The 18714-nt window shown below is 38.5% G+C and overlaps 1 protein-coding gene across 2 annotated transcripts; it reads right to left on the reverse strand.

Annotated features, from left to right (window-relative positions):
- Positions 1–523: 523 nt before the first annotated feature.
- RNF7 (ring finger protein 7) lies at positions 524–6939 on the reverse strand. Of its 2 annotated transcripts, none has more exons than XM_075507256.1 (3): positions 6727–6939; positions 3323–3370; positions 524–1846 (listed from the first exon to the last, which is right to left on the reverse strand). In XM_075507256.1, the coding sequence occupies exons 1-3, from the start codon at positions 6895–6897 to the stop codon at positions 1790–1792; spliced, it is 276 nt and encodes a 91-aa protein (XP_075363371.1). In that variant the 5' UTR covers positions 6898–6939; the 3' UTR covers positions 524–1789. The 2 variants fall into 2 exon arrangements, with proteins under 2 accessions (XP_075363371.1, XP_075363369.1); XM_075507254.1 differs by having other exon boundaries at positions 6720–6934.
- Between the last annotated feature and the right edge of the window lie 11775 nt (positions 6940–18714).

Raw genomic sequence — 18714 nt, forward strand, 5'->3', positions numbered from 1 at the left:
CCTGATGAGCTTTATGACAGTAAGTGGCATGATGAGAAGGTGGCAACAGTGTACAGCTGAAGTGGCATTTGAGGAAGAATTCTTTTACACAAACAGAAATACTCCACAACAACGTAAATGCTATAGGCTCTTCATTACTACTGTTAACCTATTTTATATTTGTTTTCAATTTTAAGACAGACATGAGCTGGGATAATAACCACCGATGTGATACACTGTAACAGTGACACAGAGGATTTTTTTGATCTCAGTGTGTAATGAGACAAAAACTATGTTTAAAAAAAGATCAAAACATTTTAAAAACAAGATTACAAGTATTAAACAAAAACACAGTGAACTCTGCGTATATGCTTGATGACACAAAGATTGCCATTGGAACTACTTTATACAGTGAAGATAAACCTCTTTAAATATACTTAAAATAATCAGAACTAGACAGAAATACATCTGCTGAGAAATGCATTAATCTTAAACATTTAAAATTATAATTTTGAAGTAAAGAATGGTATGCATATAACATTGCTTCAATTTCATCCAGCTTTATTAACCATTTTATTAAGCCTGAATTTGTTACAGACTTAAAGCAGTAATTCAACCTATTACATATATTAAAAAAACCCCACAGCATATGTTCAGATTAATAGTAGTTACTTCGGATATTTTGGGAAAAGACAAAGCCAGAGGCAACCACTTAAATATTTGCAAGAAAAAAAATCATGATTCATATAAAAAAGACAATATATTGAGGATTTCCACAAAAATGAAGCAATGCTTTCTCCCACTTCCAAAACACTGTAACCAATAAAATGATGACAAAGAAATTTCTATTAACTGAATTTTCATGAAATCACAATTTAACATTTTTCCCTAGATTTAATTAGTACCTGCTTCCCTTGGGATATTTAAATTATCAGTTTTGTTTGCTTTCCATATTACTCAGCTAACCAGCGAGATTGTTTATGCCCCTAGTTAACTGCTATCAAATATGTGTCTTTGTACCAAAAGTCTCTGGATTAAAAATACATGTCTCCATGATCTTTAACAGAATTATAAATAAAAAAATTATTAACGTGGTTAAATTTTAATACTATGGTTGTAGAAATCATGTATAGAATACAACACTGCAACAGACTTAGAGATACAATAAACCAAAATTTTCTAAAGTCATAAAGAAAACCTAAATTAGAAATGTTTAGTATAGTGTGATGGAAAAAGCACAGAGCAAATGCTTTACACACTATTCATTTTAGATTAAAAAACAGAATACTTTCTAAAAAACTCACCTACTGTGGTTTTGTATACAATATTACTTAGAAAACAATTTCTTTATCCTGACAGTAAACTATGCAGCGTATCAGACTTACAGGTAAGGTCACCCTTTCAAACTAACTCATTTATCTATGCAAAAACATTAAATAAACTGTATTTAGGGTATAATCTGCACCACCACATTTCTATGCTTGATACAGTTAACACTCAAATCGTAACAGACACATCTGTTAATGTAGTGTCTCTTTTTTTTCAGTTGTGGAAATATCTGCAGCAAGACTGACCATTGCCTCCTCGTATAGCAAAGAGCATACATACAACAAACCCACACTGATCTTGTAGCAGATAAACTAAATAAATCATGCCACGATTGACATGTTCCATTCTTTTGTATAAGCATATGGCATAAGACATACACTATTTCAAGAAGTTCAACAGAAAAAAAACTTCCAGTGTTTTTATTTGCCTATTCTCTGGACTACCCAGTCCTGCTGGCAGAGGGGACAGCGATTATTCTGTTTCACCCACAAGGACATGCAGCAATTGTGGAAGGAATGATTGCATTCTCCCCAAACCACTGAAAGAGAAGAAAGAACATGTTCCAGTCACACTCAGCTGTCCAATCAATACCTACAGCAAGGTCCAAACTATCATTCTCTGACGTTTATAACCACTGCAAGCTTTAGAGACTTATTCATCCACTGACATTGGATTATTACAGTCATCCTGATGATAGTCACTTCTCTGTCATCAATCCTTTTACTTATTTCCAATTATGAAAAAAGAATGCAAAGAAAAGCATCTCACCTTCTTGTATGAAGTGACAGAGTTTTGTGAAGGTATAAACACATTTATCAGTTCTGTCTAGGACATAATTGCAACTAAGTTCCTTGCTTTCTCTTCCCCAGTACCAAAATATAGCCAATGCACTACTGACTGACTATCATACAAGAGCGTATCACCAAATTCTCATCGGAAATGCAGTGTTTAAACTTAAATGTATGATATCAAGGAGGCGCGTTTGACACCGTACATAGCCTCAAAATGGGATCTTAGACCTGAAGTTATTCACAGGCTACAATTGTTTCAACACAACAAAAAGGGTTATCTATTGTCCATCTATCCCTGAACAGCATTAGTTACTTTGCTTTTTTCCCTTATTACTTCACATTTTCCTTATGGAATACAATGGTACCAATCAAAGGAGTGTTGTAAGTTATGCTTTTTTCCCCTCTCTCTCTTAGGTAGGACACTTAGCAAGCCAATTAAGATATCTGGAACAGGAAATTCCTGTTCTCATTAAAACAATCATCAAAACCAACAGTGGGTTAAGTTTGAGACAATATACTTCAAAACAGAAAGAACAAGGGCATGGAAAGGTTTACCACTGGTTTAAAAGTTGACTTAAAGGTTTAAAGCAAACTCTTTGAGACAATTTTCACTATTTCTGATTTAAATATATCAGAATGAAGTTAAGATTTGCTTTTGCATACATTGGTACGCAACTGAAAATAAGGTGATGTTTAAACAGCATTATAGGAAACTCAAGTGATTCCACTTTTTCAAATGAAAAGTGAACAAACCAGCAATTGCCTCCACTATGTCTGAATTAAGACTGGGAAAAATACCGCTTTCTAACCCAGACACACATTTATTTCAGAACAGAGGATTTTTATTGGTATTACCATTGTGTCTTCTGGCATGCATCTCAGAAGAAAAAAAATGAGCCTTTTCCTACCCACTTCAAAAGCGTATGTTATCATCTCCTCAATTATGCTCAGGGTGAGAGAAACTTAAACCTCTCAGTTGCGTATGTGTTGACTGCAAATTTGAAGCTGTTTTGTTCTACAGCATGTCTGAAGTGAAAACTAATTTTATTAGTGCTCAAAAATAAAGCATAAAGTATTACTAATGTAAAAAGATGACACAATGTAGAACAAAACACCAGTTTACTTTTGAGCATTAATAAAATCAGTATTCCCTTCAAACTTTAAAATGCACCCTACTGAGAGAAGCTTCAATTGAAAAACAAGGGAATGAAATCACTACATACCAACACAATCTTCTTGTTTGTTTTCAGCTTGACATCTAAGACAGGCATCTAAAAGTAAACAAGAACAAGACTCAATTTGATTCTCAGGATTCCATCTTAAGAATAGGTTTGTCAGAGGAAAATATAAACTCTAAAACCAATTTACAAAGGTAAAAATCCCAAGTTTTGATATCTAGTTCAACCCTTTAACATTAAATACCCCCCCTAAATTTTAAAACAGTGCATATGACAATGAAATATATATCTGAAAGAGATCAGAAGGACTATAAACTGTCCAACAAGTTTTGTTTATTTTCCATTGCTTTGGTATTTTCATAACTTCTGCTGAAAAAAAGCCTTCTCCATTTTGTAGATACAACAACCAGCAGATTTGTGCCAAGGCACTCAGGCATATTAAGACCAGAGCAAGCACAAAGCCAAACCCTAATTACAGGACTTTGTTTTTCGGATGTCAGCATCTCCTTTTAAGGAAATCATTCACAATTTTGATTTTTTTATGCTCTCCATCTCTCACCACAACCCCCACCTCCTACTACTTTTTATATAGTAGTTTTCCTTAATAAGTACCTGCATGTAATTTTCACAAGAGTCACATACACATGCAAACGCATTGGTCAATTTGATAATATAAATGAATTTACAAACACGGAACAGTATCTAGTTAAAAATATTTATCATCTTTATGCACTCCAGTCTGTGGGTATAGGACTGGATGGCAGGTTCAGCACTCAATAAGTGACTACTCCCAGGCTTAGTACTGTGCCACACAGAGTGGAAAAATGCCTTTGTTTCTCCTTTGCCCTGACGTGGGCTGCCATAGATGTATGTGCGCATACCATGCACGCTAGAAAGCGTTCAACTATTATGGGAGCAAATGCATCTTCATCTCCTCCAAAGAAAAGGTAATAGTTTAAACAAAAGTGTCCTGCAGGCTGGACCTGGCCTACGTGTCACTAGTTAGACCATATTTTCCTAGAAGACAGTAACATGATGTGCTACAGAAATTTAGATTTGATTATTTTTGCTTTCTCTGCCAGATATGGCCGGTACTTCTATTTTAGATTGATCTGCCCAGACATTCCTCACTTTCTCAGGTAACAGAGAACAAAGAAGACAGAAACTCTGAAACAGTTGCACTTTCCTCGCTGAGATAAAAGTAAGGCAGTAAATAAAGTCTCCTGTAGTCTGTTCCTATAATTTATATTTCCACAGCATTTAAGGGCCAAACTGCAGGGAAGATTCAGCCAAACTGCTTCAACTTGTATCATGGTACATTGAAGCAAACTGATCTGGGGTCACCTCAATATTTAGGGCAGTAAGCTGTGGCAGACTAGTAGTCACTATAAAAGCAGCTTTCCGATCCTAGTCCTAGATTTGCAGTTTCAGACAGAGAAGCAGCACAGAGAGCTGAGGACAGAAATCACTGCAACCATACCAAGGTAAGCTGTCCCCACTCCTGCATCATAACCCTAAGGGTGTCAGTCTGAAAGGTTCAGCAAATCTAAGTCAGTACTGCTGCAATCCTGCCCTTCCCAGCTAACACCTGCATTTTTGCTTCTTTCCTTTGTGCTTCTGCGATCCTTGAAGACCACATTGGTTCAAGGAGTTAAACCAGCAGAAAATTAAGCCAGCTAACACTTCCCTCCCTTGCAAAAATCACACAAACTAACTTTCAACAAGTGCCAGCTTAAGCCTGGCACTGCCTCCAACCTAAGGTTACTGCAGACGCAGTGGCTCTACAGGAGCCAGACCCGGTCTGGCAGGGTCAACATGAAATTGCTAAACTGAAGTCAGTAATGATCAAGTTTCATGTTCTAACAATGTGGTTTGTTCTCAAAAAATGTTTACCAGATTTTTCTGCTAGTTTCAGATGAAAAGTACTCTCCTGGTCTAGTTATGAAAAAATTATAAATGAACTTTTTTTTTTTAACTTTTATAAAAGCTCTGGGTAAGATTTTGTTCATTTAAGACTTTTTAATAGTGCCCTGTAACAGGCTTGCTAGAACAGGGAAATACATTCTTAAAATTATGGCTTATGTGGCAGATGAAGCCATTTTCATATTTCCAGGGTGGTCTCTGTTCACCATATAGAAGCAGACAATCTTTAAAGCATGCTTATGCAAGAGGTGAATCTCCCACCACTTCAGTCTGGGCTGCACCTTTTTTCTTCTAGTACACCTTTTCGCCTTTTCTGTTCCACAGAATGTTCTCAGTAAAAGCATGTATGAGAAATGACAGCATTGCATATTTTGTCTCACTTCTGTTAAGCCAAAACCTGACTGGATTTGCAGCATCATGGCTCCTGGACCTTTTGTAAGCAAGGTGCTCTGGAGGGAATCTTGGGTCATATGTCCTGCCAGACTGTACCAAACGCAACTGAGAGGACAGTTATGCCTAGGATGACTCAGCACAATAGTAAAAATTGGATATAGATATACAGTAGAGGAAGAATTTAAAGAATTTTCAAAGATCCAAGATACATACCATGTTTTTAAAAGATGTCAAAAACAGTAATGCCAGTCAACAATGAAGTTGTTCTCCAGATTTCAAAACCTAGTTTACCTAACTAACCCCTTACTTTTCAGTAATTTTTCAGTACATTCACCTGTGTTAAACTGCACTAGTAATTAGGAGGCTTAAGTAGAAGCGTTAGAGACTTTGGATTAACAGATTTGGAAAATAAATTTATATCTACATCCACAACTGCTTCTTCAAATAAAAAAAGAAACCATAAACAGCAGCACCACACATCTAGTACTTTGGTCAGCTCGGCTGTAACTCAGCGCTTGCCGAGTTTGCCAACAGACAGGAAACAGACTCCGCGAAGAAGGCGCCTTTGAAAAGGACGGGGATGGCAGGACAGCAGCCCGCCTCCGGGCCCTGGCACGAGCTCAGCCCGCTTGACGAGCGCTGCTCCCCATGCTGACAGGCACAGGGCAGAAGCCCAGCAGGCGCTCCGGCCTCCCCCGGCAGGAGGGGGGCGCAGGGAGGGCTGCCCAAGGCCGGCCAGGGGAGCGGGGCCCGGCGGGGCAGAGGGAGACGCTCCCCCGACAGGTGTGTGCAGCCTGAGGTGACCGCACGGGCCTGCACTCGCTTGTGGCCCCCTCGAGCGCTCTTGGCCCAGCCCCCTCGGGGCGACTAGACCAGAGACACCGAGGGCCACAGGGCCGCCCTCTTCTTTAGAAGGCGCGGAGGAGGAAGAGGAGGCGCGGAGGGGGCAGCCCCCCCTTCTGCCGGAAACCGCGTCTCTCTCCTGCGCCCGCCGTGCGAGGGGAGGAGGGCAGACGGCAGGGCACCCCTCTGGCCCGCGGGCTGGGCGCCGCTGAAGCGCCGGCGCCCCCTGCCCCGCAGCGGGGGCGACGGCCATGGCGGCCGGGGCCTGCCGGCCGGCGCTTACCCATGACCTGCACCCGGCAAATGGCGCAGGTGTCGCACTCCACGTCCCAGCTCCACATGGCCACCGCGTTCCACTTCTTCAGCGAGAACATCTTGTCGGGGGCGCCTGCCTTGGAACCCGCAGAGCCCGGGTGCGAGTGGGGGGCGCCCGGCTCGTCCCCGTCCTCCACATCGGCCATGGCGGAGGGGCGGGGACGCGGCGCCGGCGGCGCCTGGCAGGCGGCAGCGCGGGGCTGCAGCGCCACCCCGCGCCGGCAGCAGGCGCAGCCCGCTCGCCCAGCCCCAGCCCCAGCCCCAGCCCCGAGCGGCGGGCCCGCCGGCATCGTCCTGCGCGGAGGCCGCGCTGCCGGCGCTAACGGTCGCCCTCAGCCAGGGCAGCCGTTGCGGAATAGGCCTCACCGGGCACGGTGAGGGAGAGGTGGCCCGTGGTGGCCTGTTGGAGCCTGCCAGCCGCGCTCAGCAACAAGGAAGCTGAAAAAACATTAAAGGTGGCGACCAGGCCCCTGAGTGGCACTTTCATCCGTTTGCTGTGGGGCGAGACCCACACTCCCACAGGACAAGTGTGGGGAGGGTGCACTAAAGAAAAGTGCAATAGCCATCCAGTCACACCTTCCAGCTGTACTATTTTTTGTGCCTCAAGCATTTCAGCAAAGCAATACAATTCAACATTTGTTAAGAGGACACATTTGCCAACACAGGACGTAGAGCAGTGAGCGAAGCTGGGGAGCTAGCTTCCGCTCGACTGCCATTGCCCTGGAAAGTAGTGGTCCCGTTTTCATAATGTGCATGTGAACAGTTTTCTTAACAGTGCCCTGAGGATTACAACTATGGGATGATCCAGCAGTGGGAGTCTGACTAGGCTAGGTAGCCTACAACACCAGCCTGAAGAGTTCCCAAAACCGCCCAACTGAACCAGCTTCACCAATGCTGGTGAAGGGTCCAGAGCGCAATTCTTATGAGAAGTGGCTCAGGGAACTCAGGTTGTTTAGCCTGGAGAAAAGGAGGCTGAGGGGAGACCTTATTGCTCTCTCCAGCTACCTGAAAGGAAGGCGTAGCAGGTGGGGGTTGGTCTCTTCTCCTAAGTAACTAGCGATAGGACGAGAGGAAATGGCCTCAAGTTGTGCCAGGGGAGGTTTAGACTGGATATTAAGAAAAATTTCTTCACCAAAAGGGTTGTCAAGCATTGGAACAGGCTGCCCAGAGAAGTAGTTTGAGTCGCCATCCCTGGAGGTATTTAAAAGATGTGTAGACGTGGTACTGAGGGACATGGTGTAGTGGTGGACCTGGCAGTGCTAGGTTAACTGTTGGACTTGATGATTTTAAAGGTCTTTTCCAACCTAAATGATTCTATGATTCTATAAATACTCTCCCAGCCCCATCAGCCCACAGCATTATTCACTGACATAAAATCACAAGATTCTTCAACATTAAATTTCTGTATTATTTCTATTTTTCATTGTTCTGATATTTCATTATATACACACTATGAAAATTCCTCTCGTGAAATTACCACAAATATCTTCTGTTCAAAGTTCTCAAAGTCTACATTCTCTAGTAACTGAAAGCTAAATCTTGTTAGACAGCAGTAATCCTTCATGGAAATGGTCAATTAAATATGGCTACTTTGTAACATCAGAGTAGGACAGTCTGAATTTACTTGCTAATTTATCAGCTTGAATTTGTGAGAGGACAAAAAAAAAAAAATCAGTAGAACATAGGTAAAAGCTGTGAAGCACTAGGGAACTAAAAAGCTAAAAGGGAATTTTAAAGTGCCTGATTACATTAAAAAATAAAATATTTACATATACAACTACATACATCTTAAAAAGTAGAGCTTCAAAGTGTGAATAAGAACAAAGCTAAACAATATATATCATTATTTTAAAAGATATTAGAAACTTGGATTTCTTTTCTAAACTTTACCCAAATAAAAGTATATAAAATTGACTTTTCCAATATAGTGCTCTGTCTCTTTAAGCCTACTTTAAGTTTGTTAAATAATGTTGATATTAATGTACAACTTAAAGTTTAAAAGATACAATGTTCTATTTAAAGTTAGGACAAACAGATTAATGGCAGTTGTGAGAGCTAAAGCTAGAAACAGTCGGTCCTCCTTTCTTTTCCTTTTCTCAAGACTTACCAGTATTTCATCTGCACACAAGTTCTCCTGTCCCATTGCCAAATAGATCAACTACATTCAGAGTACCTGATTGTGCCCAAGACAAATAATCTTCTTGGCAGCTTTGGATACATATACAGCACTTATTTTTATACATAGTCTAGGATAGCTTTATGGAAGTATACCCTAAAAGAGTTACTTGCCCCATTATACACCTTGAGCAGGAAGGATCAACAAGACATTACAGATGTGCATGGACCACACTGTGGATAAGCTAAGGTGAACCAAAGTGAAAAACTAAAGGCAACAGTCTTCTCTAGCCCTGGATCTGACCCTTGTGTGCGCATGCACACACACGTGCACCCCTCTCCCTCCCTTTAATTTCTGATTAGTTCATTGCAATTTATCAAGTCTCTGACCACACTGCAGAAATCTCAGTATGTCCACATTGGGTTTGGTGGTTGGGCTGAACTTTGAGCAACAGTTTGCAAAGCCAAATGACTCCAGACAATCACACTTATATTGCTGGTTGCAGCAAGACCTTAAGTGAGAGTCAGTTCCCACTTGTACTGTAGAAAAATCAGTTGATTCTCTATTCACCAACACACTATTAGAAAAGTCATACCAACCAGAGTACTTATCTTCACTGTTCTGTACTAGTACCGGTCCAGTTCTGGATCTACATCAGATTGTGGTGCTAAGCTTTAAAAATTAGGCTGGATTACTGCTTACTACCTTGAGAAATTGCTTCTCTCTCTACCACTTTAAAAAAATAATACCTGTGCTCAACAGAAATGCTGCCGAGATGAGGTTTCAAAATACTAACTTTTTGGTTTTGCCAACTTTCCTTCAATAACAATTGCTGCTGTTTGTCACAGCTAGATTACATATGAGTAGAAAGGCACAGGAATAATGATGTGTAAGAATACAGTTATAAATAAGAGTACAGAGTAAAAAATGAGATATTTTAAAGGAAGGGAAGGGCAGAGACAGAAATTGCATTTCTTAATCCCCTTTTACCATTCAAAATACCATTCCATCCAGAAATGTAGTTTTCCTGGTAACAGAAATAACTATCATTTATCTTCACGTAATTCAGCTCTTAAATGGTAACAATAAAGTAATATGTACAAAATTAATGTGAATTTTAAAATTCATTTTAGAAAAAGCAATTTTGGATAACTTGAATGTCATGATCCCTAATCAAGCCCAGGTTTTCTTTACATTGAGGAACCAGAGAATCTTTATTTGTAGAACGTTTAATACCTTAAATTGGAACGGTTCCTACCTTCAGTTATGTTGAATATAATCAATGTTAAAACTCACACTGGTTTGATGCTCTAAACAAACTTATTTTCTGCTTGCCTGGTATAGCAGACAACAACAGAGTTCAAGTTGCTGAGAAGGAAAGCAGCTCCAAGTCATTCTGTGGACCATGTATCTATCTCAGAATGAATTACTGCTAGCATAAAAAAGGAGTACCTGGTGCATCCATCCAGCTTTGCAAGTGCTGTACAGTAATACAAAGTATGAATAGAAATAAAAATTTTTCATACGTAATGACACACTTTTAAAACCAAGGAAGACTTTGTGCAAGATTGAGTGCATTTATGTATTTTCAAAACATTTTTTTATGTTTGAACAGGACACCTAGCAGATGCCAAACTGATGTTTCTCATGAAACATGTTCTCTACATACAGAGAGTATCATGAGCAGTTGCAGTGCAAGTTTCTCCAGCTGTGAATCACAGCTTCACCTGAATGGACTGGACTGCCTTCACTAAGGGGAGAGGATGACCAAATCCTCCTGGAATTCCAACTCTTGACATGTTTCCTAAGACTGCTAACAAAGCCAGCCATACACTTCAGCAGTGGCTTGCACGTTGTGGCCACAAAAATCTGGCCTTTGGTAATAAAGTAAAAAATAAAAATAGTTAAGATCAATATAATCAAAGTGATTGAAAGATCTTCTGTTTCTACATTAATCAACTATCAATTCAGAAGGACCTATCATTTCCTTGAAAACACTATTAAACAATATGTGAATAAGATCTTTTGCTCTTACCTCGGCTGATTCACACTTCTCTCAATCCACACTGTCCAATTCCCAAACTTGCAGAAGTCAGCCATGGAAGGAACAACTGCTATCTTGATGTCACTGAGTCTCTGGTTTGGCCAGAGCTGAGAGATCTATAACTCAGAGGACCCACCATATGTAGCTGGTGTGACACTCAAGCTACTACTATCGTTATGCTAATACAGCAGTGTCTGATAACACGGACTATAGCGTATATACTAAAAAAACCCTGCTTATTCCATTTCCCAATCAGAAAGAAATGTTACAATTAAACTACAATGAAAATATTTAGATGCAAAATTGCTTCTGTTTTTCCTCACTGTGGATGTATCTTACCAATAGGCCTCTCTCAATAGGTTCTCAACAGCTATCAGAGAAAATTTGAAAAGATCAATGATACAAAGTTGAAGTAATTACCTTCTAGTCATAAACTTGTAATTAACTTCGATAATTCAGTTCTTTGTAACTCATCATATTCTTTTTTCTCCTTTTTTTTAAACCATCATGGCACTTCTGAATCTGAACTACTGGGACTAGGCATAATCCATAAAGGTATAAAATTAAAACTGCTCTTTGTAAAACTGGAAAAGAAAATGCATACATAATTTTCTTCTGATAATACATTGTATTTTTATACCTTTTGCACGGATGTTTAGATTTTGAATATATTGTTCCTAAAGTAAAAAATTTCTGAAATTTAAGCACATTTAATTTCTGCTATGTAAAATGTGAACTGCCTCTGAATACAGATTAAAGAAAAGCCCGTTGTAAGCCACTTTTTTTTTTTTTTTTTAATTTACACAATTTGCCATGTCATCTTTAATTTTTCTTAGCTGGATCAGACGGAAACTGGATGCAATTCTCCTCTTCAGGTCTAAGAGCTCATAAGAGCAAACTATGACACATTATAATTATGTTTGGGTGCTGTCAAAATGTCACACATTTGCTGTACACTTTGCAAACGCAAATATAAAACACACTGATTTCAATAATTTGGCAATGCTAGTTTTAACCTGTAACCATTCCCTGAACTTAGTCACTTCATGATGCTATAATGCAGTTCTTCCTGCACAACTGGGAGGGGGGCAGCAGAACAAGTGGCTCAAGTATATAGGAACTGCTCTGGATGCCTATAGGTAGAAAAAGTTCAGTAATATATCAAACATGGTCATTAAAACAATTACAATCTCTTCCTCTAGTCTCTCCTCCTCATGTCCTCATGTAGAAGCCATCAGGCATAACCAGCTTCTTTGCCGAGCATGTCAGTTCAAATGAGATGCAGTTCTGAATTTATTCCAAAAGACTGGGATATCCTTTGATAGAAGAGAGATTGCCAACGTGAAACATTGTTTTCAGTATTAGGATGAAAGAGATGTTTTGAAAACTGATTTTTTCAAAATAGAAAGGAGGTAACTTCTGATTTGGTACACTCTTGCTTGCTTTATCTTGTCTACTCTTAAAAATAAACCATGCATTTTTACTGTGCAGTGCCAAAACTGACATTAGCAGTAAAAGCTGTAGAGCAAATATGATACAGGTACCTTTAACTCTGTCCATATTACTTTATAGAAATAAAATAATAGTTTCCCAACTAATAATTATTTGCTTGGCTATTTTATCACCTAAAGAGCTGTATAAATATTTTCAGAAGCCGTTTTGAAGAAATACTGTCCCAGCACTCTAGAATTCATCTGTTCCCTACAGACACACATGACATTAAGGAGGTTGCACATGGGAGAGTGGCACAAAATATGATAGCTCTTGCAGTGAATTTTCCCTATGTACTTTGTTGCTGGTTTTAACTGTAAATAAAAACTCATTATTTCAGATTGGGCAGGGGAAGACTGCATTTGCTTACCTCATTCAGACTTTATTGAAAATGTTCGAAATTTAATATCTAAATATAGCAACTTGAACTAAGTTCCTTTCAGCCCATCAAGTGATTGTTCAGCTAGAATTACAGATGCTCAGCCAGTTGTGTGCTATAGAATGGGAGAAAACAACTTGTTTAGCAACTGTGTATGAGGACGTACATAACAGTAGGTATCCAATTTTGGAATATTGTTTTATATTATACAATTTATAATCAATTACATTTCTGCAATAGTTTCACAGTAAGGATGCAGTGTAATTCATCATGGATTGATTCTGGATTCTGATTGTCTCCATGCCAAATAATACTCATTCAAATCCCCAAGTGTTTGACACCCAACTTACAGAACTGCCATAATAGTTTTCTTTTCATACTCCTAATCCCATTTCAAATGAATATACAGATGCATCTTCACCTTGTAAGAAGATTTTCATCTCTATGCACCTTTTTAAACTGTGAGTATTGCACAGACAGTGGTTTGGAAGCATGTACAATGCCTTTCATAGATTTTCACAAATCTTTTGAGAATGGAGATGTCTGGAAATGACCTGACTTTCATTCTTTTTTTCTTTCTTCTTTCCTCTTACAACTTTTTGAGGTTTTTGTTGTTTTTTCCACAGCTTGCTTACTCGGAAACATAGAATCGAAGATTATTTTTACTAATAACAAAACTGTTATGGAAATGTCAGTTTTATGATAATGCAAAGAACAGTTATGTAAGTATGTGTGTATCTTGGCCAATTAATGCACGTGCTGGATTGTATTATTACACTTACTGTTTGTTCTGTCAATAGACTAACATATATCAGAACACTTAAGCCCTGTGTCAATTTATCTGCCAAAGAAAAGAATCTAAGCATAGTTCTATGCCAAAACTATTTCTTAAACTCTAGATCATCTATGCTTCTCTCTGTGATTTTACCAATAGGAATATGCTGAACAGGGCTATTAATGGCCAGTACTAATAATACTGTTGGTTATAGCTGAGACCTTGGTAAGGGCAGACAGTGGGGCTGCAACAGAGGTAGATGGCACAGGATATAGTACTGTATCAGCACAGTAGCTATCACCTGTGACAAAACCACCTATAGTAGTTCTTAAGGTTTTACTGAAGCTGCCAGATGCAATCACCAAAATGGAAAATAGACTTCATCATTAATATGTACGGTTTCTGTGAAAGAGAAGCATAAAGCGGGCATCCAGAAATAAAAAAGAAACCAAAACAGCAATTAGGGAAACATACTGCATTTGTGGAATAAATTGCATACCACTTTTACACTGGGAAGATCTAACTGGGAGGGAGACTGGAGTAAAGAAATCACAGAAATATATTGCTACCCAGGGTAGCAAATGGAGTTAAAAAAGTACATCCCCACCATTTTTCCTATATTGCTGCACACGTATGTGATTTGGCATGAACTTTATAGAAGTCCAGGAATGAGCTCAAAGACAGAAGTACCAGTAATTCAGATTCTTAAATGCATTGTGCATTACTCATTAAGTGAGACAAATGGACATCATGACACCTAATATATAGAAGGGAAATCCTTAAAGAAGTTTTACAGAAGAAGTTAATGACTTCTGCATGGGAACCTTTCTGCTTTAATGGGAAAACCCTGTCCACAAGAGACTAAATAGCTCCTGACTTTGCTGAGCTGCTTTAAGTAAGTCTAAACCCTTGAAACTTCTCCATTCTTCACACAACACCCAGGCTCATCCATCTCTCCCTCTGAAGCAGAGATTTAAAGCCAATGACACAAAGATCCCAGACTACTTTATCAAATTCTACACTAGGTTCTTGTTCACTAATTGTTTTACTCTCTGCAGTAAAACTCAGTTATTACTATTCCCCCTGGACAGTGTGGATTTTCAAGTTAGAAGCTTGTCTCATATTCCATTTATTAATTTTTTTAAAAAATAACTGTGAAGACAAAATTATGCATATTTTAACTGAGGTTAGCTGTTTGAGAATGAAACTGCATTCTGAATTGAAAACTGAAAACTAGTTATGCTGTTTTGCTGTTACGAGGGGGAACACCCCACACCTATTTTGAAATATTGACACTTCCTATAACTTCATGAGGTACTCCAGTTTGTCTTAATATTTTTAACATCCCAACAATATTTGGAACCTGCCTAGTATCAAGATAGACCCCATAAGCCACTGTTAGCAAATCCTGCCCTCCAATCAAAAAAAAAACCCAAAACCCATAACCAAAAAAAACCCCAACCAAAAAAAACCCCAGAAAACCCCCCAAAAAACAAGACCAAACAACAAAAAAAACCCCCACAAACCAAAAACCAAAACAACCCCAAAATACCAGCAAGGGAAGCTGCACAGAAACTTGCCTTATGGACACTCCCTTTACTCGCATGTTTAAATTACTGGAAGGTATTCATAGGTGAAGTTTATCCTCTCATCACTCACACTTGCAGAGATTATATCCTGTGTACCATGTCACTCAACACATTTTTTGACTTTGACCCAACTTTCTACTTTTAGATTTTGGCCAAGGTAGTGCCAGAATATATGCATATACAATTCAAGTATATACATAAATAATAATAATAATAAAAGAACAACAAAAACCAAACAAAACCCCCAAACCATGTAATTGTCACACCATGAGAGAATGGTGTGATAGGGAAGACTTGACAGGAATCTGAATCAACTACTCAGAAGGAAGCTAGGTGAATTATTTTGGTTGTTACAGAAATCATTGTATGTTTTGTGTTTAAAAGAGTTAGATCTTTTATGGAGTTTTTCAGCAGTACCAGGACTTGTCCTTGTACTTTTCTATTTGTACAGCTTGATGCTTTATTTAAGATATCATATCTAGGACTAGGATTATTTCTGTTTCAATGTTAAGATACTTGTAAGATCAATCAGGCAATCTGCAACATGTTTGGTCTAATTTATACCTGGTAAATCAGCAAGATTAGGAGAAAAAGAGAGAGGGAAAGGTACAGGACTAAATACAACTTGCGAGGTAAACTATAAGCTATATTGCATCATTATCATACAGAGACAATGCTTGTACAAACCTCTCAGCTTACACTGTCACCCTCTGGGGTGTCAGTTCATGACTCAAGATGATTAAAATAATCAAATATTTGACAAAGCATTTTGCCTGCATCTGGCACCATATATTACCATTAAATACTTTTTAGTTACAGAAACTACAGGGAAGTACTCCTTCCTCTTGGACTTTTTAAATTTGCATTGCTATACAACACATAGCACCTTGCCATTCCCCAGCGTGGAAAGAAGAGACTGAATTGCATATACTTACCCTTTTTTCATTAAGTACTTTAAAGGTCTATGGATGAAAGATGCAACATAAATGTCAGGTCTGAGCGTTATTGTAGATCACTTGATTTTTACAGGGGAGTTTCCCTCTTACTAATTTTATGTCTGTCACCTGGTTTTTGTCATCTGATGAAGGCTTGTTTCTGTATCACCTAGCAACAATGTCACGGTGTCCAGGAAAAGCAAAGGCTGAGCAGGCAGTGTTAAACCCCGTGGAGCTCCCACCCCTAAGCATCTTAGCCGGCTGCTGAAGTAACCCCTCAGTAGGTATGGCATCTGCACGCTGATCTAGGAGGAAAACACTGCGTGAACACGAGTCTGGCTGGCTTTGAAGCCTTCTGTTGTTATATACACACACACACGTCCCTCAAAATATCATCTTCCCTCTCTGCTCCTGACACAGTGGAGTTTGTCTTTGGAACACCAACCTGGAGTAAAGCAGGGGATATCTTGCATTTTTTGAGAAACCAGAGCCAAGATCTTTTGCACTACTATTTCAGAGGGACCAGGTAAGAGATTTTTACCTTTAAGTCTTGAATTCAAGTCACACAGTAGATTTACTTTGGCTGTTCTATGACTCTCTCAGCTTTTTTTCCTGTGTAGGAAGAATGACTAAAAACAGAGGATGAAACTGGGGAACAAAATCACAACCCCTTAGAGCAAACTGAATTGCCTGATTGGATTTAAAAAATCATATCATTAATGTTTCTAAAATGAGAATAAAGATTTATATACTCTTTTTGGTGAAACCGTTAACTAGACTTTATATAAAACTGCCACAGCATTTGCAATAGTAATTATGCTAAAATAATTATTACCTCAAAACAGTTAAAAAGGTCAGTTGTACAATTTTATGGAACATTGTATCAAGTAAGATTTACACATGGATGAATTTTGTTGTTTTCCATGAACGTTTATTAATGTCAAGAACATTTTAAAAGCAATTCAGCAAGGTTGTCTAATCATTTTGGTGGGTTTTGTTTTGTGTTTTTGTTGTTTTTTTTTTTTTTTTTTTAAATTCTTAGAAAGCATATGCATTTCCTGAACGCTGCAGCTAATGGATCTTTTTAAACCTTATTCTGATTGTAAAGCAACCAATTAACAAACTTCTGTCCCTGATTTAGGTAGATAGTGACTTTTAAACTTATATTTTTAAACTAAGTAATTTGGCTAAATTACAGTCTATATTCCTGCTTCTTACAGCTCTACTCTCAAACTCTGAATTAATCTTTTTTTTTTTTAAGCAGCTGCCTATATTGCTGAATCTCAGGAACAGACTAAGTAGTCCAGCAGCAGCCTCATCACAGCTGAACACAGTAACACTGATATAGTCTCCTTACTGCTATTAAAGGATTTCTCATTTATTTAATCTGCATAAATCATGTAAACCTTATTAAATATGCTTCTGTAACTATTTGTAAGAACCTTAAGTAAATTGTATGCATTTTTGTCCATTCTACTGGAAGTTGCTCTTATTTGTTACTGGGAGCTGTTGCTTATTGGCCTCATTTTTATTCCGTATGCATGCTCTTTTAAAAACAATACTGAATCAGTCCTCATCACATGAGTAAATGTTGCAAACTTTGTACTTTAAAATACATACAAATGAGCAGTAATTAAAGAGAATGTCTTGTAAAGACTTAATTTTCCATGTTATTGATTTTGTTTACTATATCTATAGTCTATAAGTAGACTATATGAAGATAAATATATATGCTCACCTATATATAGGCTATAAGTATGCATTTTCTCACTAGTCACCTGCATGTATGATGAGGGAAAAGACGTATAGAACGGTGTGAGAAACTAGCACACTGATTTTCAAGGAACCCAGAGTCCTAGGAAGAACTTTCTAGCTACAGAGGCCTTACACATCTCTGATTGCTAGCCTAGTCCAGAACTTGAAAGTATCATCAGCACAGAAGCTACAGATCTTAAATGGGAATGCCCTTTTCATGTCATGGTTTAGAGAAAACTCAGCTTAACGGAACGGTTAGACAAGGTAGCGTATTAGCAGTGAAAAGAATAGATCACTGTGCTATAATCATCACAGAATCCTTATAAAAATTTATTTCATGTCCACAGAAAAAAAATTCCTCCTGTACTTCCAATTTAATCTTTAACTTCCTCTGCTTTCTGGTCTCTGCAAATTAATGTGGTGACCACTCAGACTGGGCCTTAATACAGCTTACCTCAGAATTAATAAAAATTAATTCCAAAATGGCTGGAAGGTTTGCACTGTAACTCCTAATAGGAGCTTCCATACCAGCAATAAAGGACAACAGGTCAGCTCTCTGTACAGGGAAACAAAACATCTCAAGACATTAAAACATGCTTGTACAAAATTATCTTATAAAAAATGCCCATAAGCATAGGAGGGGAGAGCAGGTGGCAAAAAAGTGCCCATAAGATTCCATAAAGAAAGAAGACTGAGAAAGTAAGAACTATTTTTTCCGTATGCAATATATTTAAAATAGGTCTGACAAATTGTATAGCTGGTACTGCTACACAGGACAGGTAATGAAAGACAAATCAATAAGCAAGAAAAAAAAAATTAGTCATATAACACTAATAACATAGTACTAGATATCCTTCAATACATCAGACTAGTCATTTC

This window comes from Mycteria americana, chromosome 7, assembly GCF_035582795.1.
Source record: "Mycteria americana isolate JAX WOST 10 ecotype Jacksonville Zoo and Gardens chromosome 7, USCA_MyAme_1.0, whole genome shotgun sequence".
NCBI lineage: Eukaryota > Metazoa > Chordata > Aves > Ciconiiformes > Ciconiidae > Mycteria > Mycteria americana.